Raw genomic sequence first — 14,464 nt, 5'->3', positions numbered from 1 at the left:
CCTTTACCTAGCATCGTAATTTAAAAATCAGATGGTTCAGACGAAGACTTATATAGCAGTGACTATGGTATTACAATGTAGGCTTCGAAACAAAGGAAAGTAATATTTCTTAGTTTTGGAAACTCATTATTTAAAAAATGTGTTTGTCAACATATCAATGGCGTACATATGAGAACTTCCTAGCCTTTACTGATTAGAAATGTGTGTCCTAGGAAGTACACAGGCTATAATACTCAACATACCATCCAAGGAGAAGTAAAATTTTTCCCAGTGCATTGTATGCTCTTATAACTCGCAAGAAGATGGCTGAATAAATTTGTCAAAAACTCCAGTATTTCCAGACATAAGCCCCCATCATTTTCAAGGCAAGAACTGGAAATGCCTTAAAATGACAGGGATGGTTACCAACCAAGATATCGATGGTTTTCAATGTTATCAGTCAGCACTCCCTCAGGTTATCTGCACAAGATGGTTAATTGTTTGCTTGTTCAATGTATTATAAATGCTGTCTCCCACAGTAATGCTGAACAAATTAGTTTGCACTCATAACGCCCATTGACAGGGAAAAATATGAAAACATACTGACCATTTTTACATAAGTTTTTTTTTAAATTACTCTTTTCTACCATTAACGCTTTTTTTTTTAATGCAGTGTTTACACTCAGCTATATTCAGATGCCCACACACATGCCTTATGCACATACTTAAAAATTCCATGGAGTAGAAGCAGTTGTCAATCAAATTTAATTATTCTGGTTTCTGCTTGAAGTTTATTTTGTAGTGTCCAAGTCACAAGAAATGACAATTATTGCAAGCAGACTTAATGACCTTGTCAATAGACAGTTGTACTTTTGAGAAAAGTTGTACTCGATGTCTTCACAAAGCTGTGTTAGCTGTTCTCACCTTCCAGCAATCGCGCGGACTGAAGCTGTGCAGAAGTGGACACAATGTCATCAAGACACGAAGTAAGATTTGTCTGAAGATGATTGATTGAAAACAGTTTTAAAATTTATTATTCCCCTCACAGATTTGAATGTATAATACAATGTATCATATGCAAATGAACCTGATTGTTGTCCACGGCAACACAGTTCAGCAACATGGAATTTATTTGCTCATTCTGTGCTGTGCTACCACGCATGCACAGATCTCATCTGCTCCAAGCTTCTCTGCATGTATGCACAGATGTGTCATCCTGTGTCACACAAGGTACAGTATAGTGTAATGTTCTGACTAAGGGGACAGCACTCTTGTGAAGTTGTTCTGCATTTTTAATGTATTTGTAAAACCTAATTAACTAATGCAAATATGTTGGGAAATCGTGTAAAGATATTATTTGAGGGTGCCACACACTTTCCTAAGAAAGTTCTTCCAGGATAACATCATTGCAATCAATAATCAGAACTGTAAGTGTTTGTATAAGTTTCTTTTTCAGGTCATGAGGTAACAGCTTTTAACAATTTGTAGGGCATGGAGCAAAGCTGATGGATTCTTGGACACTGTAGTTTCATGCTTAGTCCAATTTAGATTCTTGATAGCTGCCTGGAGGTTTGTTGTTTTTTTCACTTAGATACAATTGCAGATCGACAGCGTACTTGTGGTATTTGCAGTGTGACAGAACTGATGATCATCATTTATGCACAATGAAAAGAGTACAGGACCTAATATCGAATCCTGAGAGACCCCTGAGACTACCTGCCTCCACTGCCACTTTCTGGTGCTGGACACAACGAATCGCTGGCAATACATCAGGTATGAGTGAAACCACTGAACTGCACTTGCCGAGAAATTTAGGCTGCTGAATTTGACAAACAAAATGTCAAAAGTCAACATTATCAAATGGTTTGCTGGATTCTAAGAAGCATATGATAGTTGCCTCTTGTGCATCCATGGCAAATTTCAGATCATATGTTACCTTTATTAAGGCAGATGATGTGCTGCCATGTTTATGGAAACCTGATTGGTGTTCGTCTAGTAAGTTGTTTGTGGTTAGGTAGTTTGTTAGGTTGTCATGGACTACATATCCTAAGGCCTTGAACAGTGCAGGAAGAATGTAAATATGTTAGTAACCAGAGAGCACTGTGACATCCTTTCTAGGCAGTAGCTTAACTGGTCCACATTTTCAGGCCTCAGGGTAAACACCTGTGGGTAAGGAGTGGTTGTAGATATCTATTACAGTGGGCAGCTGTGGGTCAACAATAAGCTGTGATGCCACCATGTACAGCAGATGCCCATCTGATATGCATGATGTTTTTAAAAGTACTTTCATTCCACCACTACAACACACATTACTTGAAGAATATTTTAACTGCAGAGATTGTTACAACAGGAAGATCACAAAACAACCAGTAAGATTTTCATGAACACGGTGATTCATTATGTGGTGATCAAATGGTGTTTGTGTGAAGAAGCAATGTTAAGTGAACTTGTTTGTAGACTTGCAGTTTGGATAATTAAAAAAAATGGTTCAAATGGCTCTGAGCACTATGGGACTTAACATCTGTGGTCATCAGTCCCCTAGAACTTATAACTACTTAAACCTAACTAATTTAAGGACATCTCACACATCCATGCTAGAGGCAGGATTCGAACCTGCGACCGTAGCAGTCCCACGGTTCTGGACTGAGCGCCTAGAACCGCAAGACCACCGCGGCCGGCTTGGATAATTAATTAGAAGAAAACATAATTTGAGAGGACACATTACAACAGGGAAATAAACAAATGAATGCACATTTTGTTGTATCTGAAGTCAGATGTCAACATTTTTCAGGGCATTAGTGAACCATGCCCAATGCATTAAAAGAAAAAGAACTTTTATTTTAATGAAAGTGTCTGTGTACTGTATTGGAAATTAGCTTGTATTTGTTCATTGTGACTGTAAAAAAAATGAATGATTAATTCTTCACCTGTAGTTAACTATATTACTGTAACATTACATCAGTTTTTCTTGGAAGAGTAAAATATGGACTTCGCCTACCTTTGCTTTGAATCCCTAATTTCTCCAAACGTAAATACTGTGAGCTTAGGTGGTGACTAAAAATGTCACTTGAATACTTGAACCATTGTTGGTGTGGTAACAGATCACTTTTTTTACTTGTTACAAAACTTGGTTTCCTATTTCCGCAAATAACAAGTTTTATATGGATAACAGTATTTTATTAGTACAATTCTTTATTATTACAATCAGCAAGTAGGTTTTTAATGATTGAAATAAAAGTATTATGGTATTTAAAGAATGAAAAATACCGTGGAGTCTTGACTACTGGGCTTGTGAAAACAAAATGGGACAGGTGCCGAATGATGTGTCACTTATGACAAAATGTTGCTGAACTGTTCTTGAACACATTCAAGACATCGACGAGAGTGAGGGCCTAATGAGGCACTTAACCTGCAATATGTGGAGTGTCATAGTTTAGGCTGAAGATTTCTGTGATGTTCTGGAGACACTTTTTGTACCATGACTTGGACCTACCCATTCAGGTTACTCTTTACGCGACCATTCCTAGTCACCAAGTGTTATGTTGTCTTCTATATTTTAATTGTGAATATGCTGTGGGTATTCCTTTCTTCCAAGATGACACAGCCATCTTCATAGGGCTGCACACATACGTATAGTGTGAACCAAAACTCTGGCAACAGAACTCCGGAGGTTGTTCAGTGATATTTTCTCAGGATTTTGGTTAAAGAAACCCATGGTATTCAGGGGATCAATTTTAGAGTAATTGCATTTCATTTGATTAATTGCCCTCACTGCACTGAAAACGCTTGTATAACACTGCAAATATCGACAGTATGCACTGTGTGTCTTGTTTGGAAACACTTGTTACATTCACTCATTTTACTTGTTGACAACACTAAATCCCTCTTTACTCTTTGACTTTGTGACTGCATTGGTATTACTTGGTTCACTTATATCAAAATAATCACAAAATCTTACTGGACAACCTTCGAAATTTTGTCAATAGAGTTCAGGTTCATCCTGCATGTGTAAGGTGTAATGGCAATAGATTTACACCCATATTCAGGTCTCTCAAATCGTAAACTAACTTTAGATTTGGATTCCCTAAAGTACTTCAGAACAGTGGGAGAATGGTTCCTTCAATATTGCCAATATCACATTCTATTTGTGACAGTAATTGAGACAGTGTCCAACACATGCCTTAATTGTCAGTGTGATATTAATCACTAATATGCTGTAGAATTTTGGAACACGTATTATGTTCGAGTATAATGTCTTTTCTGGAGACTAGAAATCTACTCTGTAGGAATCAGCATGGGTTTCGAAAAAGACGATCGTGTGAAACCCAGCTCGCGCTATTCGTCCACGAGACTCAGAGGGCCTTAGACACGGGTTCACAGGTAGATGCCGTGTTTCTTGACTTCCGCAAGGCGTTTGACACAGTTCCCCATAGTCGTTTAATGAACAAAGTAAGAGCATACGGACTATCAGATCAATTGTGTGATTGGATTGAGGAGTTCCTAGATAACAGAACGCAGCACGTCATTCTCAATGGAGAGAAGTCTTCCGAAGTAAGAGTGATTTCAGGTGTGCCGCAGGGGAGTGTCATAGGACCGTTGCTATTCACAATATACATAAATGACCTGGTGGATGACATCGGAAGTTCACTGAGGCTTTTTGCAGATGATGCTGTGGTGTATCGAGAGGTTGCAACAATGGAAAATTGTACTGAAATGCAGGAGGATCTGCAGCGAATTGACGCATGGTGCACGGAATGGCAATTGAATCTCAATGTAGACAAGTGTAATGTGATGCGAATACATAGAAAGATAGGTCCCTTATCATTTAGCTACAAAATAGCAGGTCAGCAACTGGAAGCAGTTAATTCCATAAATTATCTGGGAGTACGCATTAGGAGTGATTTAAAATGGAATGATCATATAAAGTTGATCGTCGGTAAAGCAGATGCCAGACTGAGATTCATTGGAAGAATCCTAAGGAAATGCAATCCGACAACAAAGGAAGTAGGTTACAGTACGCTTGTTCGCCCAATGCTTGAATACTGCTCAGCAGTGTGGGATCCGCACCAGGTGGGGTTGATAGAGGAGATAGAGAAGATCCAACGGAGAGCAGCGCGCTTCGTTACGGGATCGTTTGGTGATTGCGAAAGCGTTACGGAGATGATAGATAAACTCCAGTGGAAGACTCTGCAGGAGAGACGCTCAGTAGCTCGGTACGGGCTTTTGTTTAAGTTTCGAGAACATGCCTTCACCGAGGAGTCGAGCAGTATATTGCTCCCTCCTACGTATATCTCGCGAAGAGACCATGAGGATAAAATCAGAGAGATTAGAGCCCACACAGAAGCATACCGACAGTCCTTCTTTCCACGTACAATACGAGACTGGAATAGAAGGGAGAACCGATAGAGGTACTCAGGGTACCCTCCGCCACACACCGTCAGGTGGCTTGCGGAGTACGGATGTAGATGTAGATGTAGATGTAATATTAATAACTAACAGAAAAGACAAAGTTTCCCCTTTTTTAATGTATCTAGTTAACCATCAACTGACACGAGCCTCAAATGTATCTACAATTTCTTAGGCATTCACGCAGTATGGTAAGGTTACAATGTCATTTCTACACCCTTTCTTGTTAAACTGAGTAGCCAAAAGTCATGGGAAGGCACTGGTTGTGATGCCAATAGTGAGACACTAAGCATACCAGTTGCAGAAGTATGAAACCAGAATTTTCCTATAGATGGTGCTAGACGTCAGTGTAGGGCCTGTAAGACCACGTCTGCAGCTCCATCTGCTTCCTGTAATGGCTGATGACGAATGTCAACAAAAAGTAACTCAACTTCCATACATTGGTATCTGTTTCAAACCCGTAAAAATGTCGAGTTTTGTGCCTATGAATACAAATTGCAGACAGCATTGGTTTCCTGTTACCATATGAGGAAAACTGCTGCAGAATCGCATCGAATGCTTGTTAAAGCTTTCGGCAAACATATCTTGGGAATACACAGTGTTGAGTGGCTCAAAACATTCAAAAGTGGTGATTTTGAGATGAGATCGAACGAGCATGGGAAACCACTGAAAAAGTTTGAAGACAACAAAGTGCAGACCTTCTTGGTTGAAGATGATATTCAAACTAAACAGGAACTCCTGGAACAATTGAATGTGACACAGAAAGCCGTTTCTCTTTGGTTGAACGCTATGGGGAAAAGTGCAGAAAGTGGGAAAACGGGTTCCATATGAACAGAATGAAAGACCACTGGTGACATGCTGCTCGCCAGGTAAAAAAAAGTAATTTCTCCATCGAATAGTGACAGGCGAATAAAAATGGATATATATTGAGAAATCATGGATGAATCCAGGCAAACCATCGACAGCCACTGCAAGACCAAATCGCTTTGGAAAGAGGTCAACGCTCTGTGTTTGGTGGGATCAGAAGGGTGTCATCAATCATGAGCTGCTAAAATCTGGTGAAACCATTAACGGTGATCGCTACCAACTGCAAATGATTGATTTAAATTACGCATTACATGAAAAATGACCGGAATATGTAAAAAGGCAACACAATGCCACATTGCTCCATGATAATGCTCAATCATACACAGAAAAACGGGTCAGGTAAACGATTGAGGCATTCAGTTAGGAACTCTAGGGCATGTGGCTTATTCTTCAGACTTGGCTTCATCTGATTATTATCTACTTGCATCACTGGGACACACTCTCGCTGAACAATGGAGGAGGAGGAGATTAGTGTTTAATGTCCCCTCAACGAGGTCATTAGAGACGGAGCGCAACCTCAGGTGAGGGAAGGATGGGGAAGGAAATCGGCCGTGCCCTTTCAAAGGAACCATCCCGGCATTTGCCTGAATCGATTTAGGGAAATCACGGAAAATCTCAATCAGGATGGCCGGAGACGGGATTGAACCGTCGTCCTCCCGAATGCGAGTCCAGTGTGCTAACCACTGCGCCACCTCGCTCGGTCTCGCTGAACAATACTTCAAATTCATATGAAAATGCACAAAAATGGCTCGCCGATTGGTTTGCTTCCCCCCCCCCCCCCCCTCCCATGGCATTCATAGCCTGCCAGAGGGGTGTTTATCAGTTTCGAACAACAGACATGTAATTATTGCAAACAAATTCCAGTTTCATACTTCTACACCTGGCAGACTCTATATGGTGTTGGAATGTTTATGCAAAGACATTAATCCATGCATCTTACAGTCTCCTCTTCTTATTTTTCTTCTGTCTTTTCCTGTTTCTCTATGGGGTTGGCACTGTTATATGGTTTCTGGCAATGGTATTAACAGTTGGTGGCTGAAGCTCTTCCTGACATAACCCCCCCCCCCCCCCTAAATGACGGAATACGTATACCAAATCAGTCTGTTTCTGGAGTAAACATTCAAGTGTGGGAACATTTTCTAACTGTTTATGTAGGGTGTATCTGAGGTGGGACATTAGTATCAGCCAGGTATTTACCAAGTTGGATGTGCGAAACTGCCTAAAAACCAAATGCAGCTGGCCAGTTAATCAGCCCTTGTCGTTTCTCCATGAGGCAGATTCCATTTATCTTACAGTGTTACCCACAATTGATAATGTGCTGGGTTCACCAAGCATACATAGATATTAACAGCAAACCATATTGCTTGAAAGGGTTAAGATCAGGTAATAAGGAGACCAATGGTGCAATGAAAGAACGGTGACACGACAAACCATCCTGCTAAAGCTTGGCATCACCCTCATGGTATTTTGAGCCATAGCAGGATGCAGATTGTGTCCAAGAAAGCTCATAAAATGTGCACATATAATTGGTCCTTACAATCTGACAATGGGACCTAATCGTGAGCATGTGAACACAGCCCATGCCGTAATTGTTCCACTGCCTGCCTGAAGTCAACATTGTTGACACATGAGATCCATAGCTTCAGGCAGTTTGTGCCACACACTCACCACCTTGGGACAGCTGAAACTGGGCTTCATCAGACCATGCTACATACTATTGTGTGGTTCAGTGACTATATTCACACACCCTAGCAGTCATTGAGCTCTGTGTCGAGGTGTCAGTAAATAGACATGAGGCAAACAGCAACTGCTGAAGCCTATGCTGTTCATTTTTCTCCACACAGTTCTGGTAAAAATGGATTCCTGAAAATCCATACTCAACCTGGGAGTGATCTGGAACAGCAGACCACACACCCATACCCACACCCACACACAGACGGAACTAAGTAGATCTCCATTTTCTATCTATTCATTACATTTACTCCAAACAAACAGAAACCATTTCCCTAAGCTATATATATCGTAACACAAAATATCAGTATTAATTTTATATTTTAGTCAGCTGTTCAAACTTAAATGTACATTTAATCAAGGACAGAGAATGTATGTTTAATGAATCAGCTTAACTTAACAAAGCACTGATTGTAGTATGTATGATTTTACCCACACTAAGCTGAAACATAATTAAATAAAATGTTCGTAACCACCACAGCAACAGAATGCACCAACTTACAGCATACTAGAACAATATTAGCATTTCCATAGCAAAAAAATAATGGCTGAATAATAAAAATAATTTATGGCATAAGGCAAGCTGCTTAACACAATTCTGCATTGTTTAATTCTGAGTACAATCTACATCTCATTAGAGCTGATTAAAATAATACAGTAAAATTGTGTTTGTGTTATCTCAGATGTCAATCTCATTACAAAGTAAACAGTATTTTTAAAGTATGCTGTAATAACTATGTATGTGATGGGTGGAGAACAGTAATTTGTGGCACTGTATGTCCACAAGGCACATACACTCACCTTGAGTGTCTTGACTGCAACAGTTACATTGTAACGTTTCCAAACTGCCTCATACACATCACCATACTGTCCTCCGCCCAATTTATGTCGCATGACGATGTCTGTGCGGTTGATCTCCCATTCATCGGGTTCTGGAACATGTAATACTTTGATCATAAAGACTGGTGGGAAGTAATATAGAGACCATTGACATCTGTAGCTTTTGGAGTGACAACTTTTAAGAAATCCTATTGCCAAGAAACCTCAACATGTTGTATCACATGGAATCTGTCCAAATAATCTGCTGGGATCCAAGCAAGATTGCATGAAGGTACCAATTTCAAATATATGCAGACAATGAGCAATAGCTTATATTCTCGATCGAATTTATTTACATTAGAAAATCAATGCATCCAAAATTATTTCCCTTGTCAAATTTAACTGTGCAAAAATAATAATGGCAGTAGCAAAATGATAACTGAGCAGGAACAAAATCATTCTATTTTGCATTCATATGCCTGGGTGCTACATATAAAATCATGAGAAGCATATCCATGGCATAGAAGTGCAAGTGATTTAAAGCATAAGGATTCTAGAATTTGTGTAGAAAAGGGCTACATCATAATTTTAAACAGGCTTTGAGGAATATGGAGGACATACAGATTAACTAAAACATAAAAAAAAACTAAGTTACAACCAGAATATCAAATTTTCGATTCACATCTTGGAAAACAAATCTGAAAGGGGTAGAATCACTACATTTAAAACAAGCAGAAATGGGTAAAAGCTGGACTGAAGATAAAATTCTAAATGCAAATTATTTTAAAAAGTAACAATGCAAAGAACTGGCACATTCTTTCATTCTCTTAAAGATAAATTCTAAATGTTTGACAAAGTACGGTTCTATATTCAACCTAAATTATGGCACCCACGCGCCAATACAAATGAGAGCACGTGGGGGGACCCAGGTCACTTTGGATGTTCACTCCTCAGTATGTCAAACTGCTGCCTGCAAATTATGAACAACTTTCAAGGAAAGTTAGCAAGAATGTATCAAGGAAAAGATGTCTACATATTTTGATTCCATATGATGCTTTTAAGACTTAATATGGACACACTGCCACAGTATTTGATATAATTTTTGCTTTGTAACAGCAGCGGCACCTGTCTTGTTTGTCTCATGAGTATATTAACTGTCGTAGATTAGACAAAGAGATCAAAATGTTCAGACTGCTTGACCCGAGTAAGGATTCGTTGGAGGTTATGAGGTTGTCATCAGTTAGAAGTTATACAGAAGGAGGGTGAAGGTGAGATCAGAGAGGAGATAGTCGGGTGCAGAGGTAAGGAAGGAAGACGGGAAGAGGGAACAGGAAGGCAGGCAGAGGGGTGGGGTATGGGGGATGACAGAGGTAAGGAAAATCAAACTCATACCTCCAAATTTTCTCCCTTATGTTAAATATTTATCTGCAGAACAACAGTATCTACATACAGAGAGTCAATTATTAGCTGATGTTGGCCTACAAAGCCAAAACTCTTTAATAATTTTGTGAAACACATAAGAAAAAAAGAATTAACTCTGTAACTGAATATTCTAACAACATATTTATGACTTATTTGAATTGGATAATATACTGGTGAATACACATGTTTCACTGAGACTTACAATTTGCAATAACCAGTATTAAATACATGATTTGTCAAAACTTTAACCAATATTCAACACTTAACTAAAATCCGTGTTAGGAAATGATCATTTAGATCATTAATAGCGTTTCTGTTCTACAGTGCTGAATTTCAGTCAAGGACAGTGGTAATAAAACTGCACAATTTGTAATGAGAGACTGAGCATTCAAATACTGGTGGAAATCTTAGGTATGCAATTTAAAAACCATATCTAGTAATTCAAACCATCAAAAATATTATCAGCTCCCCACCCACTCCTCCTGCCACCACAATAATCTGTATTTAATATTTTACAAGTGTCATACACTCTCCCCCAGTACAACAGCGATAATACATATCCATAGTTTGAGACAGACAGAAAATGATGAGGAGGAGGAAGGATGTGATCATGTGGGGGGAGGAGGAGGAGGAGAGGACGTGTGAAAGGAAGAGGAAGTAGAGAGGAAGTTGGGAGGGGTGGGAATAAATGGAAATGAGATATAGAGAAAGAACTGTACACAAAGCAGCATGAAGCTGAAAATAAGCTCCTCGACAGTAAGTTACCAGAAACCCTTAGCTAATATAACTAACTTACTTTGCTGGTGCAGTTTCACCACTAGTATTAAATATGTTATCTATATAAAAACTTCAAAAGTTGTCCTTCGTACCCACTGTGGCTCAAAAACATAAAACAGCACTGATATTATTTCTACCAATATTGCACTTTAAATAAGTTACTTTGTTTCTAATGAGATATGAGCCATAAAGAGTTCCTTTCAAAATTCCAAAAGTTTTTCCTTGACTTTTTCCATTCAAATAGGATATCAAATTCAATCTTAAGATAAATACCTTTTTTTTTTTTTGCTGTAAATGAAAACAACACTTTGTCTTACTGTGATGATGATTTAGAAATGCATGCCTTAACAGCTGCATGAAAGAAATGCTGTCCAACATCACCGTATTAAAAGTAGTGCCGAAACCAAGCAGCTAGTAGATACATGGGAATTAAAAAAAGCTAAGGTGATGGCTGACCCTTTAATTTATATACAATAAAATGACACATACAAGACCTGTCACTTAGAGCTAATACAATGCCTAGACTATTTATTGGTCTCGATTTTTGAAATTATTTCATTGGTGGTTTTATTATATTATATGCAGAACTTGAAGCAACAGTTTAATCACATACCAGTATCATAGTAAATAAAAATTACAAAGAAGTAAAATGGTTGGTCAGTACCCAGCTTTACCAGGCAGAAGTACAGTACTGCCAATACACACACTTAAAAGGTAAAACTAGTTCTTGTTTTTAAAACTATTAATTCCTTTCTCTGGGAGGGGAGAGAGACAGACCAGAGCAAATTGGAAAGTAAGGGGCAGGATATTCTGATCCCATGATGGGACGGGCCACCCACTGTGAGGAAAAGGAGAAAAAAGATGAGGAGTGAGGAGAGTAAGAGGGAGAGCAACAAAGATAGTATATTAATAAGCACAGTGCTAGAAGCTGCAGTCAACAGATAATTTAAGGACATAGTAAGAAATACAGATAGACAGAGGAAGAGAAATGAGAAGTGAAATTAATAACACAATTAAAAACTGAGGAAGTAAGAAACATATTCAAAATCAGAATTGCTTTTCTCCATTTTTAAGTGCGTCAATCAGAAATACTGGAGGTTTGCATTCTGAGGTAGGTACTAGTCAACCATTGTCAAGCTTTTGCAAGTCAGCTTTCCTTTTGATGCAATTAAATAATCAAATACACTTTTAGAGAATACATAAGGAACTGGTCAACTTTTAGTTGCTTTCATGTCCTGCATGATAATTTGTTAGATTAACATAATGGGTAAGCTGCAGTTTTCACCAAAATTCTGTTGTATGCAAAACACTTTCATACTGTCACGTTAATTTCACTATCATGTGAGACTGAATTTGTTCATAAAAGCAGACCCATATTACTAGTATACTACTACAAAGGAAAAAAATGTATCAGTCTGTAATAACATATTTAAACAGGTTGTGACAGATATTATACAACGAATTTCTCAGAAATATATTTCCTGCCATCTCTCACAGCATGAGCACAACATACTGAAATGAATAGAAACAAAAAGATTGCATTAAATGGACTTTTTAAAATTAGTAACAAAATTAAAATAAAACATGTTAAGGACCAGCCTGGTTAGTTTCCATGTGCACCATTTTTCATGCCATTAGTTGCAGAAGCTCATTCTGAAAAAAATATTTTGGCACTAACTTGATACAAGTGGTATGTGAAGGGAACCCCCACCTGGGCTAAGGGCAAACACAGTCGGTTTGTTGTGTTTGGGAGCTGGGTATAAAAGCTGCGTAATAAGGCCATCTGCATGCATCGAATGGTGATGAACCAGTTCTGCAAGTGTGTTGAACTTGCTCTCTGTTGTCACATATACCTGCAAGCAATTGCAAAGAAATATAAATTAAACTTACTAAATAGATCAACACATATCTGGTAAGCAATTAATAATCAGAGAGCATATAGTAGAAAAAAAGGATACATCTGGCAGCATGCATTTTCAACTCTGCTGCTACTATGAAACTTTCTAAGTACTGAATAAGATTTCACAATGCTCCTGTATTTTTACTCTGAAATTATTTTGTTGTTACATTTATAGCTCTATAAATCGTGGAGACAGGATCATCATCATTTCCTTTGGGCGTTTGTCCCACTTCAATGCAGGGTCGGCCTTGTTACTATGGATTTGGTGATGTTAGTGTCAGAGGGTGGCTGTCGCCACCCCATACCCCCCGGGCTGAAATTAGTGTACTCCAGCTGTCTATGACTAGTGTAAACCATGAAATAGTGGGAACATTTTCAAATGGCTGCGAGTCGTGTAACTGAGGCAGGACGTGGGGACTGGTCCGGTATTCACCTAGTGGGATGTGGAAAACCACCTAAAAAGGTGGCAATATTGAAACATAATGAAAAATGGCCAATTATGAGAGTGGGGAATCTGCCACATGAGACTATAGCAGCAAATTGCCCTTCTATGAGAGGTTAAAAAAAGAGAGTGAAAAATACAGGGTGCATCAAAAAGTACACTATAACTTCAGTGTTTTATAATTGAGGCAGGACTGTACATTGCACTTGTCACCAAAGGTGCACATATTGAAATTGATTGAATGACATAAAAAGCTGGAGAGAGAGCGTGTCACCCAATCCAAATGTGGTGTGAATATCTCAATTAATTTGGATGCTGTAACATGTTAAATTTGTACTGTACCTTTAGAGACAACCTCTAATTTGAAACTTCCTGACAGATTAAAACTATGCACTGAACTGTGACTTGAACTCAGAACCTTTGCTTTTCACAGGCAAGTGCTTTACCGACTGCAAAAAATAATTGTGATGAGTGAGTGAAAGGTACCAATTAGATAGTGTAGAGTCTAAAAACACCACTGACGTGATCTGTCTCCATACAATTGTAATAAATTTCTCAATTAAGTTTTCCTCTGAATTGAAAGTATGTTGTTAATAGCAAGTAAACGCTACTTTTTACAACTGTGTGAAGGATAGGAGAATTTGTTCCATAATCTTGGCACTACACGAACAGGTTTTATTGATGCAAATGAAATGAATAATGGACAGTTTTGTCACTTCCATGTTTTTCCATTTATTGATTCATTAATTTGTCTTACGGAATCCAAACCTCAACACAGGAAACAAATTCCTGATTGACATGAAAAACTGAAAAGAGGTAGAAAATAATGAATTTCATAAAACAAAATTACAACAGGACAAACAAAGTATCATACATAATAACTTAGGCAGGTGTCTACAGACATTAAGTCCCTTTTGGATCTTCTGGCATACACTTTTAAGGTCGAGTGGGAAACAGAGTAAGAATATTTGACAAAATGGTGGAAAACAGAATACGAGAGGGTGCATAAATGGGGGAGGGGGGAAGCAAAAAGGGTGAGAGGCGGCAGGTGACAGTGAGAATTATGGCTTCTCTCATAAAAATGGCTATCACAACTTATCCATCCAGTGGGCATTCATTCA

At 38.6% G+C, this 14,464-nt stretch overlaps 1 protein-coding gene across 12 annotated transcripts in view; it reads right to left on the bottom strand.

The window, feature by feature from the left end:
* The window catches only part of LOC126266607 (tyrosine-protein kinase Abl), a 428,403-nt gene that overhangs the window by 131,567 nt on the left and 282,372 nt on the right, over positions 1-14,464 (bottom strand). For 7 of the 12 annotated variants that reach the window (XM_049970933.1, XM_049970934.1, XM_049970936.1 and 4 more), the window contains 2 exons: positions 12,680-12,854; positions 8,785-8,915 (listed from right to left, as the gene is read on the bottom strand). In XM_049970933.1, coding sequence (XP_049826890.1) covers positions 8,785-8,915; positions 12,680-12,854 — 306 coding nt within the window. The remainder of the gene's footprint in view (positions 1-8,784; positions 8,916-12,679; positions 12,855-14,464) is intronic. The other 5 variants (XM_049970945.1, XM_049970937.1, XM_049970939.1 and 2 more) reach the window with 1 other exon arrangement.

The sequence above is a fragment of the Schistocerca gregaria genome, chromosome 4 (genome assembly GCF_023897955.1).
Source record: "Schistocerca gregaria isolate iqSchGreg1 chromosome 4, iqSchGreg1.2, whole genome shotgun sequence".
Lineage (NCBI taxonomy): Eukaryota > Metazoa > Arthropoda > Insecta > Orthoptera > Acrididae > Schistocerca > Schistocerca gregaria.
The sequence above is the reverse complement of the archived record's forward strand: the minus strand, read 5'-3'. Positions and strand labels throughout refer to the sequence as shown.